Source organism: Chroicocephalus ridibundus, chromosome 1 (assembly GCF_963924245.1).
Source record: "Chroicocephalus ridibundus chromosome 1, bChrRid1.1, whole genome shotgun sequence".
Taxonomy (NCBI): Eukaryota; Metazoa; Chordata; class Aves; order Charadriiformes; family Laridae; genus Chroicocephalus; species Chroicocephalus ridibundus.
Genome location: NC_086284.1, coordinates 72,802,275 through 72,817,744, shown reverse-complemented (window position 1 = coordinate 72,817,744; position 15,470 = coordinate 72,802,275). Strand labels below are relative to the sequence as shown.

General features: G+C 43.1%; 1 protein-coding gene across 1 annotated transcript in view; it reads right to left on the bottom strand.

Moving 5' to 3' along the window:
• Positions 1-9,830, bottom strand: part of RFX8 (regulatory factor X8) — a 33,450-nt gene extending 23,620 nt beyond the window's left edge. Inside the window, exons 1-4 of the mRNA XM_063339457.1 lie at positions 9,781-9,830; positions 5,839-5,962; positions 3,051-3,112; positions 1,449-1,535 (exon numbers count right to left, since the gene is read on the bottom strand). Of these exons, the coding sequence (XP_063195527.1) occupies positions 1,449-1,535; positions 3,051-3,112; positions 5,839-5,962; positions 9,781-9,830 (323 nt within the window). The remainder of the gene's footprint in view (positions 1-1,448; positions 1,536-3,050; positions 3,113-5,838; positions 5,963-9,780) is intronic.
• Between the last annotated feature and the right edge of the window lie 5,640 nt (positions 9,831-15,470).

Genomic DNA, 15,470 nt, shown 5'->3' with positions numbered 1-15,470 from the left:
CGACCAGAACTAGCAGCTCTCCTACTGCACTCGGCAAGCTTGCTGTCTCCAAGTGAAACTTCAGGGAAACACCCTTTTTTCTCTAAAGACGAAAGACCAGCAGAGAGCCAGTCATAGACCTGCAAAGTTCCTTGAACAGTGGCCAAGACCTTTCCCTGCTACAGACGTCAAATCTTAGGCCTGTTCTGGTTATCCTGGGTGCATGAGTAGCGGAGGGATATCACTTCGGTTAGGGTCTCATGGGAAAGGAGCCACGAGTTGCCTATAAATAATTTGTTTGGTCTCACAACAACCGATTGCCACTTGATCATCTGCAGAACCTGATCCTCTGCCCTGTCGCATTCTTCACTGTTGTCACTCTCTGCACTTCTGCAACATTACTCTGCTATAAAACCGATGGAGGAAGGCAACAGACCTCTGGGTATAGTTTTTCCATTCTCTCACAGAGCATGCATTCAATTAAGTAACTATCATGTAAAATATCAAAGACTCTGAAACAGCTTTCATCACCACCAGAATATCAAGGTGCTTAATAGGCTGACTTGTATCCCTCTAACATTCGTGCTACAGAAAAATGCTGCATCTCCGTGTTAATGAATGGAAACCAAAGTACAGAATTTATCCGCATACACGTGTACAAGTCTGTAAGAGAGTGAGGATATGAGTCTGGTCTCTAAAGTCCAAGCCATCAGCTGCACCTATTTTTCTTATGTGCATTTAAAAGGAATGTAAAACCACTAAGCAGTGGCAGCATTTCCCTTCCTTCTTTCTGGCGAGAAAGTCAAGCCTGTGGTTTGTTTATCTCAACCATGAGCTTAACCATGAGAACGAATGTGCTCACGTCTACGGTTTAGTCTGCCAAAGCATCTTACATTCATCAATTATTTTCAGGCTTTTAATTTTTGCAATAAATTTCTACTTGTGTTATACATTTTCTCATTGGTGTTCCCTTACAAGAGGTGATTTTCAAACCTGAAATTTTAAAACAAAGTGAAGGAAGTATTGTCAAAGTAATATACCTCATTGTTTCAAGTAGTAAAAAAACCCTGATAACATGATTGAGTGTAGCACTCTTCAAAACAGTGCAGTCATTTATATTTCTCTTCAGCCTACTGTTGAATAAGGAAGGTGGTGAAGCAATTGTCAACATGTTTATTTGAGTTCCCATTTACAGTCTGACTACATTAAGCTCCTCTTTTAGGTTTGGCACAAGTTCCTGCTCTTAAGATCTACATGGCTAAAATGTCCAGTTCAAGGAAGTCCCATTAGGCAGGACATGTTTTCAAAATGGAGCTTCTCTACTAGGGCACAGCACTTTTATAGTGTGTATAATAATAAGAAAAATATAATATTGTCAGTGTTCAACCGATGATTTACAGACTTTTACATACAGATAATATATAGACTGTCATGAGACGGTTTATGATTAAAACATTTAAAAAACAAACCTTTGATAATTTTTTTCAGACAGAAGAGAGCAATAACGTGCATAAAAGGAAGAGTCCTTCTTGATGGCTATTCCATCATAATGATACCTAGAAAATAAAAAAAATGGTGAACTGACAAGCATATGATTTTCAACAAGTCAGCGAATAATTTACATTCCTCCTTTGAAACCAGATGATCATCCAATATAAGCCAGAAAATACCAAGTTAAAAAAGCTACATTGGGTTTTTTAAATTCTGTTGAATTTTTTTTCCCCCAACAGAAAGCAATTGCACAAACTCTTCACTAACTCTTTTAAACAGTTTTTGCCCTGGAATGTTACCTTCTTCTAAACAAAAAAAACTTAAGCCAGTGAATGGGGGGTGCAACAAATTTGTACAAGGCAGCTAGAGAAGTCAGGAGCCAGAGGCTCAGCTGACAGAGGTCCCCACATCCCCATGGAAGCTGAAGGATTTAGTGCAGTTGTTCCGCAGGCGTTCACAGTAGCTTAGGAACTGGATGGCCCATCGGTGATCATGGCAAGCTAAAACCCAAGAAACCCACCAGACCTTGTCTAAGATTTCTCCTGACTTCGGTGAGCAGCGGAGTCACCATCCCTGCTATCCAGGTGCTACCAGCTGGCTTTTCCCTGGCTGTGTCACTGGGAAGCCAGGGGAGCAGTGCTGTGGTTTCAGGCCCCAGCAGCCAGCAGAGGGTAACCTTCTGCTGATGGGAAGAGAGAGCATGGAGGCTGGGGGCTATCACGCACCTTCCCAAATCCTGCCAGCTAGGAGGAGAAGCCTGGGAGTGTCTGCGGTGAGGCACTCCCAAAATAAAGGATCTCTCTGGATCAAGCTGATAGCAAGTCCAGACTAGTGGAGAAAAGTTGCAGATCAAGTAAGGGCATGTTTGTCTCCAAGCCAGTACTTGAGAGCTACTCAGAATGCCTGTAAAATTGCTGTGTCTCGGTGCCCTTAAAACATCCCTTTTTCCAGTCTGGATGTTCCGAGTGTGGTTATAAGTTAGGACATTGAATCAATGAAAGAATATCAAACTCTCCGTGCTCTAGAAGAAGAGAGGGGAGGGAAAAGAGAGGAATGTAGGAAGAGGACCTGAGGTGGTCTGATTTAAATGGTTTTAAACTGTTTACACCATTTCCAGTGACCACCAGTACATGCTGGGTCATTCCACAGATATGTGCAAGGATGAAAAGCACAACACAGACATTAATCATGGCTGCCGCCCCTGTGCATCCTGGAGCCAGGCTTTCCCGATCTCGTGTCTCAAGAGCTCTGAGTAAGGTTGTGGTGTCTGGCAGATGCCTCGTGCAAACCATGTTGTAAAAGCTATTACAACTCAAAGTGCTAATTTTTTAAAAACCGGTCTGGTTTGGAATTCATGCCCTACCAAAGCAGCTCTCATGTGGTGATTTTCAGGGAATTAACTCTATTTTAATGTACTTGGTGATGTCACAAATCGCTCTGGATCTTGCAATGTATTACAGACTTGCAACCAACTATTCAGCTGCCGTATTACAGTGCTGGAGCTGAAAATTCAGCCATTTTTAGATTTTATTAGACCAGTTATAAATAGCATTTTCAAACAACGGTAGCAGAATCATTACCTGGTATTCCTTCTCGTGCCCAGCCTTCTTGTCCCCAGACCAGGGAAAACTAACCGAATAAGCTAAAAAAAAAATCAAACAGAAAGTTAGAGATACTTGGTAAATTAATTCTAAAACACAAAAACATATCTGCTGCATTTTTTTCTCCTTGCTCACTTCTTTTGCTTTCCATCATCTGCAGGATAATACCTGTTCTTAGACAGCTCTCAAATGTAACTGTTGAACGCGGTCAGGCTTTTGTGGACCAAAATCCAAGGAATTTAAGGGATTACCTCCCTCGGGTAGGAAATTTTAGACTGGTCTGGTTTACCTTGCACTGAAACACACCGGGAGACCACCCACGATCAGGTGGGGTATATCAGTGAGGGGAACTCGAAGGTGCCGTGATTCTCCAGTACTCTGCCAGACCTACAAGCCTTACTCATTCGAGTAGGACTTACTCACATGAGGGACTTCACCTACTCAACCCACTCTTGCGAGGAGTACTTGCAGGATAGGGCCTGGCTTCTTAAAAGATCTGTTTTAAAAGGACCTGAATCATCAAGCTGCAAAGCAACCCTTTGACCACCGCGGTGGTAAATGTGAACAGAGGTCACGCAGCATCTGTCAAGGTTAGGCACTACGAAGTAATAAGACACTGTCAGGGTTATAATCCACTTCACTACGATTATTCTGCATGAGCTGTTCCGTGAAGACAGAGACTAACCCAGGACAGCTGGAGCTAACATTCCCCATATAGCAGGAACAGAGGATCAAGTATTCAACGTTAGTGGGGAGTGAGGGGAGCCTTGACTTAGCAGTGCAAAGCTTGGACTTTGTGCAAAGTGCGCTTTGCTGGTCCAAAAGCCTGCTAAAAGACAAATTTCCCCAACTCAGACTGGCGTGCACCTCCAGTTGTAACAGTGTTGGAGTGGTCCTATTCTTTGCGCGTTTCTGTGTGCACACCCCCCAGCTGATCCCTTTCACAAACTGGTATTTTAGCATAATCCCATTTTCCTACAAGGACAGACTGTTAAACTGGGGGTTCCGTGGCATAAACCACATACTTCTTCCCACTGCCCCTTCTACAGAGACAGTGGCGTATCTGGGCAGAGGGATAGGGCAGGAGGGATTAGTGGTGTCTTAAATCATCACAGTTTGTTTCACACAGGACCTGACTGCAGAAGTCCTGACAGTCCACACGCGTGTAATGCAGTCAGGTTGCTACAGCCTGGTGGATTATTAACACCTATTAGCTATGCTGTGGTGACCGTCGACGTGCGCACCTTTAGTTTAAACCGGCGTTGCTGCAGTTCCTGCCCTCCTCAGCCTCTTGCTGCAGAAGGCCAGACCATTTCCAGCCACTGGGGAGCTGCACCCCAGTTTGCTCACTTGGGGTGTGTTAATTTGCACCCCGATGCACTGGGGTCGGTTAAGGCCGTGAGCAAACGGTTGCAAGCACCAACCTATAGCAGCTATGGCTCATCAGCTAAGCTCTCCTGCGTGACCAGACTCATGCTTCACCCATGCCTGTCCCAACTTAAGAGTAAAATGCACTAACAAACCACAAGAAGGCTTAGCTTACAGGTGGTAACTCCATCATGCTGGAGCACCTGAAAGTGTACAGTCAGGGTGGGATTAACCTACGTGGTTACAAGGTAGAGATGTCTAAGCTAGTCGCTGCGGAGTCTCTAGAGAATGGAGAAAAACAGGCAGTTCTGAGGCACAGTTCATCTGAGCTGCCTGAGATGACTCATTTAGGGTGAGAGGAATCATATGTAACTACTTATTTCTCTCCATTGACCACCAAGAAGTTTTAAGGTGATTAGCTTCACAACAGACACCTACCTTGAGCCAGGCAAATTCTACCCATGGGCTTGGCTGATGGGCGATGATCCATTAAGCTATGGTAATAAATCACGCTGGATCACTCACTCAAATCTTAATTTTAAGTAAGAGCGATTTAACTTACCCAGTAAAAAAAAAAAATTAGATTCAACTGAATCGAGATAAATGATTCATAAAATGAAGTTATCTGCACAAATTAGGTTGATCTCAGGTACAACTCCTGCTTAAATTATTTTGGTTTTGTGTTAAAAAAACGTTTAGTAGCTTCTACCGTGGGCACTAATAGAATAATATTAGTGGTAAAAACAGGAAATTCTGAACAAAAAGTCTTGAGCAACAAATAGTCTTTCTTAATTTGTTAAATAAAGTTGAATAGCTATGAGTGTTTGTTGCAATCCGGATTTCTAAGTGATAATTGCTCTGTGGATGGTATCAACCTCCACGTATTAGAAAAGTGGAACTGTTTGAAGGAGAATGGGGTTTTACATCTGCATTTGTTTTGCTTGGATGACTCTATAGCAACTTTTTTAGTTTGCGTTTGGAGCAAAATCTCTGTAAGTATATTTAGAAAGGAAAGTATAACATTATGTAACAATCAAAGGAATCTTTTAAGGACAGAAGAATCAGCTCCTCAGGACAAGTTTATTAACCTTGTGCTGTTTACCTTGGTAAAACTTTCTAAAATATATTGGCAAAATAAATCTTTGCTAGTACAATATATACCAGTTCCCCAAAGAAAACAAACTCCACCACAAAGAATACTCTTTTCTTTAGTATGACAGTGTCTACACGAGGGCTTACCAGAAATACATTAGAAAAGGCACAACCATAATATGTTACATATTCATTCTTCTCCATAATTTAATCTCTCTTGTTATGCAGCCTGTATACTTGATCATCAGATTTTCTGTTTAGGTATCTATCTCTGCTTCTTATCTCCTATATCCTGTCTACTCTGTACCTTTCCAAAGGTGGCTGAATTTACTTGATACTTGGCATTTGGACTGCAGCCTTCCATATACAATTCGTATAGTAGCCAGCGGGGTACAGTGCATCCTTCACACAAATAGAAATTATCAGCTATCCTTTAAAACAAAAACATCAATTGGTTTATGTTAGAATTGCAAGAAAGGATTGTTAGCTTGTGATTGTAATAGCTCACCAGGTTTACAGTGAACTCTGTAATAGTTACTCTGATTTCATAGAAACATAGAATCAAAAAAAAATGAGCCACTACTTCTATGTTAATCTGTATTCTGGGGAAAAAAAATACAACTTAAATACATAAATATATATATACACACGTATTTTTTTTTTCTATGTTTGTTTTTAACTTTAAAATTCTACTTTCCTGGTTTCCAGAGCATAAGAGAGGTCATGGGTGACTCTGCTAATAAATGAACTACATCTCGTAGTTTTTAATAAAAAAATACAGCTTAGTAATACCATTACAACATTAACACCAATACACAAAATATTAGCATCTCTCTAACAGGATGTAACTTTGATCTTCTAATTATGGAGGTCTCCACTATACCAAAGATAATATGGTGAGCATTTTTCCATCTAAAATGTCTGATATGATGGTTTAGGACAGAGAGTCCACAAACTATGAAAGACCAAGTTCTGTTCTCACACAACCTCACTGATTTTAGCACAAGTTTAATAAGAGAACAGAATTTTAATTTACGGTTACTATGTAACAGAACTGCCAGGACTGAAACTGGTTTAGGTGTTTAAATACTCATCCTTTGGCCAAATCCCTTACTCACCGTACTTATCACAATGGTCATAGTCAAGTCAATGCAACTACTTGCGTGAATAAGGTGAGGAAGACGTAAACCTAGTTACTTATTAGCCTAAGGTATTACCTTCACCAGAAAAAAAAAGACCTTTAATTATAAGATAATGCCAATGGTTTCGATGTCAGAAGATAATAGCCTCCTGCAGTACAAATACAGGAGCAAAGCTGGAGCAAAGAAGCAGAGAGATTAATTTTCAAAGCATGAAACACTGATTGTATGACAGTGTTTTCTTACTGTGACTCTGCTTCCGTTATACCAAGTGATTTGTGCATATTTAATTAATTTATCAGATGAATGCTAGTGCAGCACAGTGCCAGTTACTCACTGTGTCTTTACTGATAATCGAGCTGGTTGGGAAAGCAGACTTTTCATAATCACCAGGTGAGATAAGCCTGTTGGATTTTAAATCAGCATCCTCTCTTTTATTAGCAGCCTGATTTCAGGCGACCCACTGTTTATTTTTCTGTATTACCTGTATTGGCAGGAGATAGCGGATAAGGTCTTCAGCAAACTGGCTCGCTAGAACAGACCGAGCAAGACCGTCATTGCTGTGCAGTCTGATGGTGTCTACCTCACTTTTTATTCATGCCTCCTCCTCCTCCTTCTCATGGGAAGAAGGCTGACTGCCTCTTCCAGGTTTCCCTCTCCCTAGCAAAAGGCCCCAAAATACCTCACTTTTACCTCCTCGGAGCCCATCTTCTCACCCACCAAGCCAAGAGGCTGGTGCTGCCAAGCGCCAGGGCTGAGCTTGTGCCGGCTCCTCACCACCTCCAGCCCCACCACCCAACAGCAAAGGCTTCACGGCTAGACACGAGCAGGAACCTGCACCAAAGATCGGGGATCTGCTGCACTAATGGGGTATTTCCCATCATGGGGCTGAAAGGTAAATGAAATTTATTCTAGATAAGAGTCCTGACTGAGCTCTGCCTCCCAGCAGGCAGAAATGCTCGTTTCTTCTAGAGCAACCATCTCAAAACCCTTCGTAATTGAGCAGTCCCGGAGGAGATTAAACCTAAGTCCAAATCCATCCTTAATATAACACCACAAGAGTCACTGGAATTGCTGCAGAAATTAATTCATGCTTCAGTAGCTGGTTTCTGCCAATAGTTTTGCCTCAGCATTTAACTATTTAGTGACAAAATATTTGGGAATTTCATTTCATGAATTTATCGTCTATTAGACTGCCAGCCTTTTTCAAATAACAAGTCAAACACATTCTTAGTGCTGACACATAATACAAAAGTACTGTCTGTCAGGAAAAAAAAATCCACACAGGAAAAGAGCAGAGTGCTCATCTTCTTGCCTGTCAGCCTTGAGGTTCTCAAAACCTGTGTGTTTATGGCATGCATCAAAACAAAACTGTTAATAAAGACAACAAAAGCAAAAGGACAGAGTGGTAAGGGAGAAAGATGGAGGCTAAGGAGCACACAGGGAAAGACCTCCTCCATTTACCTACTCCTTTCCATCCACAATTTCCTTTGGGATTGTTATCTGATCGGTTCTAGGACCTCAAATGGACTCTAGGTTTTTGGGGTTTGCCACCCGTTGTATGTGAGCCTTTGGCAGACAGGCCATTATACAAATTCACAAGTCTGCTGTTAAACCATTTCTGGACCAAAATCTGGTTTGCTATTGTTAACACACCAACCGTAAAATGAAGCTAAATATTTAAAAAATTTCAAAACATGAAAAAGTGATTCAGAAAGTTGTTGTGATGAGAAAATCATCGGTTCATCCTTTCAGGGCTTTTTTGCAATTCGGTGTTATGCAGTGTCTCAAACTTGTTGGATAACCTTGGATGAATCTCTTCCTTTAATCCTTTTAAAATGGGAGTAGTGGTATCTATATCACAGGGGAAGCACAGAATAACTCCTGCTGCTCAGGTGTTACTGAGAGGGGGAACAAAAAGACGGAAGATTACTTGCTGTCAAGTTAAAAGTTCGCTTGTACGTGTTGTTGCTGTTTCACACAAAGCTTCAACACTGCTTTCTAGCTGCACTCAGCTGTGCTTGGTGAAAGTAGGAAAGTAACCCTGGTTTCTCTTTGGCTGTCACACGGCAGATGACGCTCTTCTCAAAGCACAAGAAAATGATGGTGACAACCTTACTCCACCACAGAAAGTATTTTTCTCACTGGGGAGTTCGACCATTACCTTCGCCTCGAGGAAACATAACCTTGGAGAACATCAATCACTCAGCATGTCACTGCCCACTGTAAAAGCACATGAGCCACAAGTGGTCCAGCCAGGGATGGTCCTTGCCATCTGCACTGCAGCGTCACGTCAAGTAGATGGCAGCCCAGGGGCCAGATCCCTATGAGTGGGTAGGCTGAGACAAAAACCTCTTTCCCCCACATCAAACCACCTCCACATCAGTAAGACTTGTGGCAGGAGATGGACTTTCAGGGAAACGTCCCCGCTTCCATGGTATCGTTTATGGCAGTCATGGTGATTAGAGGGGTGGATCACCTCTCCTATGAAGACAGGCTGAGAGAGTTGGGGTTGTTCAGCCTGGAGAAGAGACGGCTCCAGGGAGACCTTATAGTGGCCTTCCAGTACCTAAAGTGGGGCTGACAGGAAGGATGGGGAGGGGCTGTTTGCAAGGGCATGTAGTGATAGGACGAGGGGTATGGTTTTAAATTGAAAGAGGGTAGATTTAGATTGGATATCAGGAAGAAATTCTTTACTGTGAAAGTGGTGAGACCCTGGCACAGGTTGCCCAGGCAAGTTGTGGCTGCCCCATGCCTGGAAGTGTTCAAGGCCAGGCTGGATGGGGCTTTGAGCAGCCTGGTCTAGTGGGAGGTGTCCCTGCCCATGGCAGGGGGTTGGAACTAGGTGATCTTTAAGGTCCCTTCCAACCCGAACCATTCTATAGTTCTATCACTCTGTGATGGGGCCTTTACAACAAACCAGACCCTTGTCCTACCAGACAAGTGTTTAAAAGTCGGATTCCAGCCCTCCCTGTAGTAAGCCCACCCGGTAGGTCCTGCCAGCCCCCCGGCAAGGCGCGGGGGGTGAGAGCAGACCAGCCGCACCACCTCCCCCCGCTGCCCCCCCTCCAGCCGGGGTCTCCGCAGCCACCCCGGACCCCGGCACCCACCAGCGGACGATGGAGAGATGCAGGAGGGAGGTGGGGCTGCCCTCGGCCATCCCGGGCGAGGCCGTTCGGGGCCGTTCGGGGCCGTTGGCTACCGGCCGGCGGGGTGGCGAGTGGCCGCGCGCCGCTGCCGGAGCCGGTTCCCGGTGGCGGGTCCCCTGTCCCCGTGTCCCCCCACCCCGCCACCCGCCGCACATCCCTGCCCCGGGGACCGGGGACCTGGGGCGGGTGGGGGGCGTAGATCCTGCCCACAGGCAGGGGAGGGCTCAGGGCGACCTGCGGCCCCGGGGCGAACGCCAGCCGGGACGCGGGATTCCCTGGCGCCGAGCCCTCTGCGGCCAAAAGTGAATTTCAGAGGAACTGCAGGTGAGAAAATGCATTATGTGTAAATCAGGAGGCACAAAGACGCCGGAAAGAGGCGTAAATGAACAATTGTGCGGCAGTGGATGTGAATAGCAGAAGTGCTGCCTTAATGGGTTTTGCACGCCTTTAAAACATTATTTGCAGAGTTTTCTACAAGAATGCAGTAAACTCCCATAATTGTTTAATTTCTCTTTGATATAGATAGATGAAAGGGCTGTCTGCCCCACTGAAACCCTGTAAGCGCTTTTCCATTGCAAGTATCCATTATGCAAAATGAGCTTTACTGCCATGTGACTGGCGAAAATAAATTATGTATGGCTGGAGCGTCTAAAAGCTTCCTAGTGGATGGCATTGGGTTCCATCAGAGCTCAGCTTCTCAGAAAACTCCCATGGCTGCCTCATGTTAATTAGCTGCTGAAAGCCCACGTGTGACACAGACAGGCTGGCTTGCTTTGTTATGGCGAGGCGACCAAAGCCATCATGTCAGAGGACAGCAATATTAAAGACGGGGGGGGGCAGGGGATGAGGAAAGGGGAATTTTTGGTGGAAGGTTGCTGGTTTTCTAGTCCCTCAATGTAGCTTGCTTCTGAGGAGCAGTGCACACAGATGTCATGTATAATACATGTTGCTTTTAATCTGCAAAGCCTCGCGCACTATTGAGAACCCCATGGGAAGATGCTACTCACTCACAGGGCCCCCGGAACCAAGCCTTGAAAATGATGTCTGCTCAAAACATTGGTTAGTATACACATTGTAACCAGTACAATATGTCATCAATAAGTGGACTTAATAGCCTATTGTGGAAGTTACAGTTCTTGGTTGTCTGTTCTTGTGTCTCCATGGTCTACTGACCTTCTCTGTGGGACATTCAGCTTACACAGCAAATACTCCTGCAAATACCGCAGAGTGAAAGCCTATTTAAATTCCTTTAAACCGGCTGTCGTTAAGAACCAGCAGCAGAGTTTTTCCAGCAACCATATTGCAGCAACCATAAGATCTGTGTGGTTTTGTCACGTAAGTACTTATGGAGCTTCTGAGGTGGGTTTTCCAGCAGATGCTGAAGGCTGTGCCGCCTGTACGAGACTGCAGCCGTGCCTGCGCCTGGCACGCTCACTGCTGATTCAGGTGTGCTCACTACTGATTCGCAGCAGTGCCTTCCACTCCGTGTACCTGGGGGAGAGGAAACCTCATCTCCAGTTTCCAACAGCTGGCTTGCTTACGTGTTTGCATGTGCCTCTCAGACTTGGTCGTAGTTCTCAAGGTTCATGGCCAACAACTGGCTTTCTGCACCTGTCTGAAACTCCACAAAGTCCGTGGAGCTCCCTAGGCCCAAAGATGCCTTAGCAGGAAAAAAATATTTACAACTAAAAAAATAAAAATTAAAAAACTCAAAAATATTTACATCTGAAACTGAAATGTGATAAATGGACTATTACTGTGGTGACAGACCGAAAGCAAGGGGAGTCACACAGACCAGAAAGTCCCCGGGCAACACCTACTACTCAGGAAAGTTTTGATGAGAGGAAGCAAACACTGCACAAAAAAACTGTCCAGTTACTGGCAGTGGCTTAAGAGATACGAAGTAGGTCACAGAATTTCTCTTGCCCAATTTCCAGATTACAATAACAGGACAGACGGATTTGTGTGCTTTTCAGATCTTGACAGTCCTATTATTTGATCAGGGGGTTTCCATTTTTTGGGGAAAATGTCTCTTTAACCTTTCTAATAAATTTAATACTTTGCCGGGGCGGGGAGAGAAGGGGGATTCTGATTTCAAATACTAGGCTGCTAGTAGAATTTGATTGAAAACCTGAAATCTGCTTCTTCAATTTAATCCAGGTCAAGCTGTAGTAAGTCTTTATTCTTGCATAAGCTGAAAGTTGCAAAGCTGTTTATTGCTGTCATGGACATCCTCCTTGCATAAAACGAAAGAGTATTTAAGGAACACGCACTTTGACTGCACAAAATTTTGACCTGAAGTTAGGAGTATGGTTGAACTGATTAAAAGGCGTGCTACAGAAAACTCCTTTCCTCTGACTTTTACCCATGACTAGGACAAATTTAAATCAAACTTTGAGGTAACAGACAACTCCAAAATGTTGCAACGAGTGTCTTTGGCACAAAATTGCCTCATCAGATTACTCCCTCCTCTCATCCCCACTGTATTCAAGAGATTTGGATACCTTGTGAGTTACTCTTTGCTGTAAACAGATGATGTAGGAGCTATTGCCGGAAACAGCTGTCTTGTAAAGGGACAATGAAGTGGTAACATCTCTCAAATACTTAAAATAAGTGCTTTATAAGATTTTTAAGCACTTAAGATAAAGTATGTATAAAACAGTCATGAAAGAATCCACTACTGCTTCCACCACCACCATCGGTGAAAAATATGTGATTGTAATAAATTGTATTCCTCTGGAGCTGAAAAGGCCTCTATGGTATTTATTTCATTCACTCTCCTGTGAGAGTGAAAAAAACCCAAATTCCTCCCTGCCACCCATCAAACCAAGGCCCTGGAACAACATACTATCAAATTTTCAACATGAAAAGTTAAAACAATTTGGTCAGTGTTGGAGTAAGAGGCCTGGTGGACAAAGGAAATATCCCACTTTGAGAAAGCAATCAGTATGTTTTGTTGGTTTGGGGTTTTTTTTGGGTTTTGGTGTTGTTTTTTTTTTTTATTATCTCTACTAGTTGACCTACCATGTATGAAATTACATCTGTGCAAAAGTTTATTGATTTTTACTAAGAGGCCTGGTGGACAAAGGAAATATCCCACTTTGAGAAAGCAATCAGTATGTTTTGTTGGTTTGGGGGTTTTTTTGGGTTTTGGTGTTGTTGTTTTTTTTTTATTATCTCTACTAGTTGACCTACCATGTATGAAATTACATCTGTGCAAAAGTTTATTGATTTTTACTTCCTTTCAGATATGAATAACGCCAATGATCAGGCATTACCTCAATCTGATCAGTTTGCTGCGAAGAGAGATTTTCAGAGTCCTAGCTACCTTCCAAACTTCGGGTTAAGATAAATCAACTTGGCAGAATTCAGAAAATACAAAAGATTATATCTGGTTGCATCATGACATTTGGAGCAAAACCAAAACAGGATCGCAATCACCTTCTCCTTGAATATAATGCTTTGACGTTACAGAAAACTCGCATACGTTACAGAATAACTCTATATTACACTTTGTGTCCTTCATAAGCTGCACACTTTAACATGAGGGTGCATGAGGAAGAGGAAGGCTCCTCTCCTCAGTACCTATGGCAAGTGAACTCTTTTGTGCATGAAAACCCAGTTCAGCGAAGCATGGCAGCGTGTGTGTGAGACCCCTTCATTTCAGCAAAGCCTTTAAGAATGTGCTTAACTTTAAATATGTACTTAGCTGAATCGTTTTGCTGAGTGGGGATTGATGGCTGAATTAAGGCATTAAACATTAATGACAGAACTGGCAACACAAAATAGTATGTAAATTGGGATGTGCCAGGACTAGAATGAACTGATTCAAACAATGCAATCATTGCATGATTAAGATCTCTTGAAAGATGTGAAGCCATTAGAAAGACTGGGGGTCTGGTGGCTTGAGATGGGGGACAATCACTGACAATCACTCCAGTCCTTACACCATCTCAAATCCCCTGGTTTTGGAGTGTCTGGTGCGGAGACTGGGTGGAAACCTCTTCCCCACAGTAACTGCGACACTTAAGTCTCTGTTGGCACGACATTAATCCTAGAGGTTGCCCAGGGCAGTGTTGGCTACCGATCTCCTTTTGACTAGGATAAAGAACGAGGGTACCCTGACAACGCTCCCAGGTGTCTCCATGTTCTTTGCCTGCTTTTGGTCCTGCCACAAGTGGTAGCAGGGTCTATCCGGGCAGCTCTGTCTCTCTCATACTGAGGAACTCTGGTGTGAGGTCTTCCCACAGGGCTCTGCCAGTCGCCCTCTGTGCTCCCTGTATATGCAGTGCCTCTGGGAGGGTGACGATGAAGCTGAGGACTGTGGTTTCCGCCATGTGCTGGTGACACCTGCTCTTTATATTTCTCCCTCTTTAGACCCACTCAGGGCAGCCAAACAATTTATATGGTGACTCATGAAGATGGAGATATGGATAAAAGCCTATCTGTCCAGAAGTGGCTGAGGTAATGCTTACAGGAGAAAGCAACTGCTGCATTTCTGCTTGGAAGAAGACGCTGTGTTTGCTTCTCCAAGTCTAAGTAGTATTTTATTGTGCTTTCCCCCATTCTTTCTGTTTTGTGCCTTTTGTTTTGTTTTCCACACCCTGGACGTAGACTGGAGTTAACTTTCTGTTTGGTAGGACAATCTATTATTAACGGCTGTCCTATAAACTCTGAAATAGTGTTGTTGGTTTTTCATGTTACAGTAATTTGAACAGAAACAAAATATTCTTTTTCTTTTTTCTTCACAATAAAAGCAGTGGTGAGTCATACAGAAAAGCTTAATTTGTCTCAGAGGCTGGTGGATCAAACAGCAGTTCTGACATTAGCTCCTGTGCCTGATTTGCAGACCACATGCGAACGACCCTTGACTGTATTTGTGCATCAGGAATGTTTACACAGTGAATCAATTAGTTTTGAAGGAAGGAATGGCATTAAGGGCAGCTTTGAAATATGCTCAAGGTAAAGTCCAGCTATAAAAGTTTTGAAAAGAGAGAAAATATCTCCCTCCTCCACCAGAATAAATACAGACTTTACTGTGAAAAGAGATGCTTTCTTTTTCGTTTTTTGGTTTTGGTTTTTGGGTGTTTTGGGGGGTTTTTCTTGTTTGGGTTTTTTTAAATTAAAAATGACAGGTAAAAGCGTTTCACTTAAATAGCTAGATTAAGCAATAACTTTCTTGAAAGTGTTTGTTGAAAGCTTCAGCATAATAAGTTCGACATAATTAAATGACAATGCAGCTAACAGTTAATGTCCTCTGAGAATGACTTTTATTATAACAAATAAAAATCACGCCTCAATAGTTCTTTGAAGGTAAAGCAGGTATTACATGAGTGATGTAGTTTTATCTTCCCACCTTTTGAATGTCTTAGACCAAAGCGGCACATCAAAGAAATATTGTGTGCATGTAGTGTCAGAGGTGATATGATTAAAACTGTATACAGTTGTATAACTGTTCTCCAAATTTCACATTTGCAAGCCCTATATTCCTATTACTCTTTTACAAGTCTTGTTTTATCCTTCAGACTAGAAAATGCAGCAGGAGGTACCTTATAGTTACATAAATGATATTTTCATTTAATACTTGTATCTGAGACTACCAATAAATTCAAGAGAGAGAGAAAACACCATGGCAGACTGAATGAGCATTA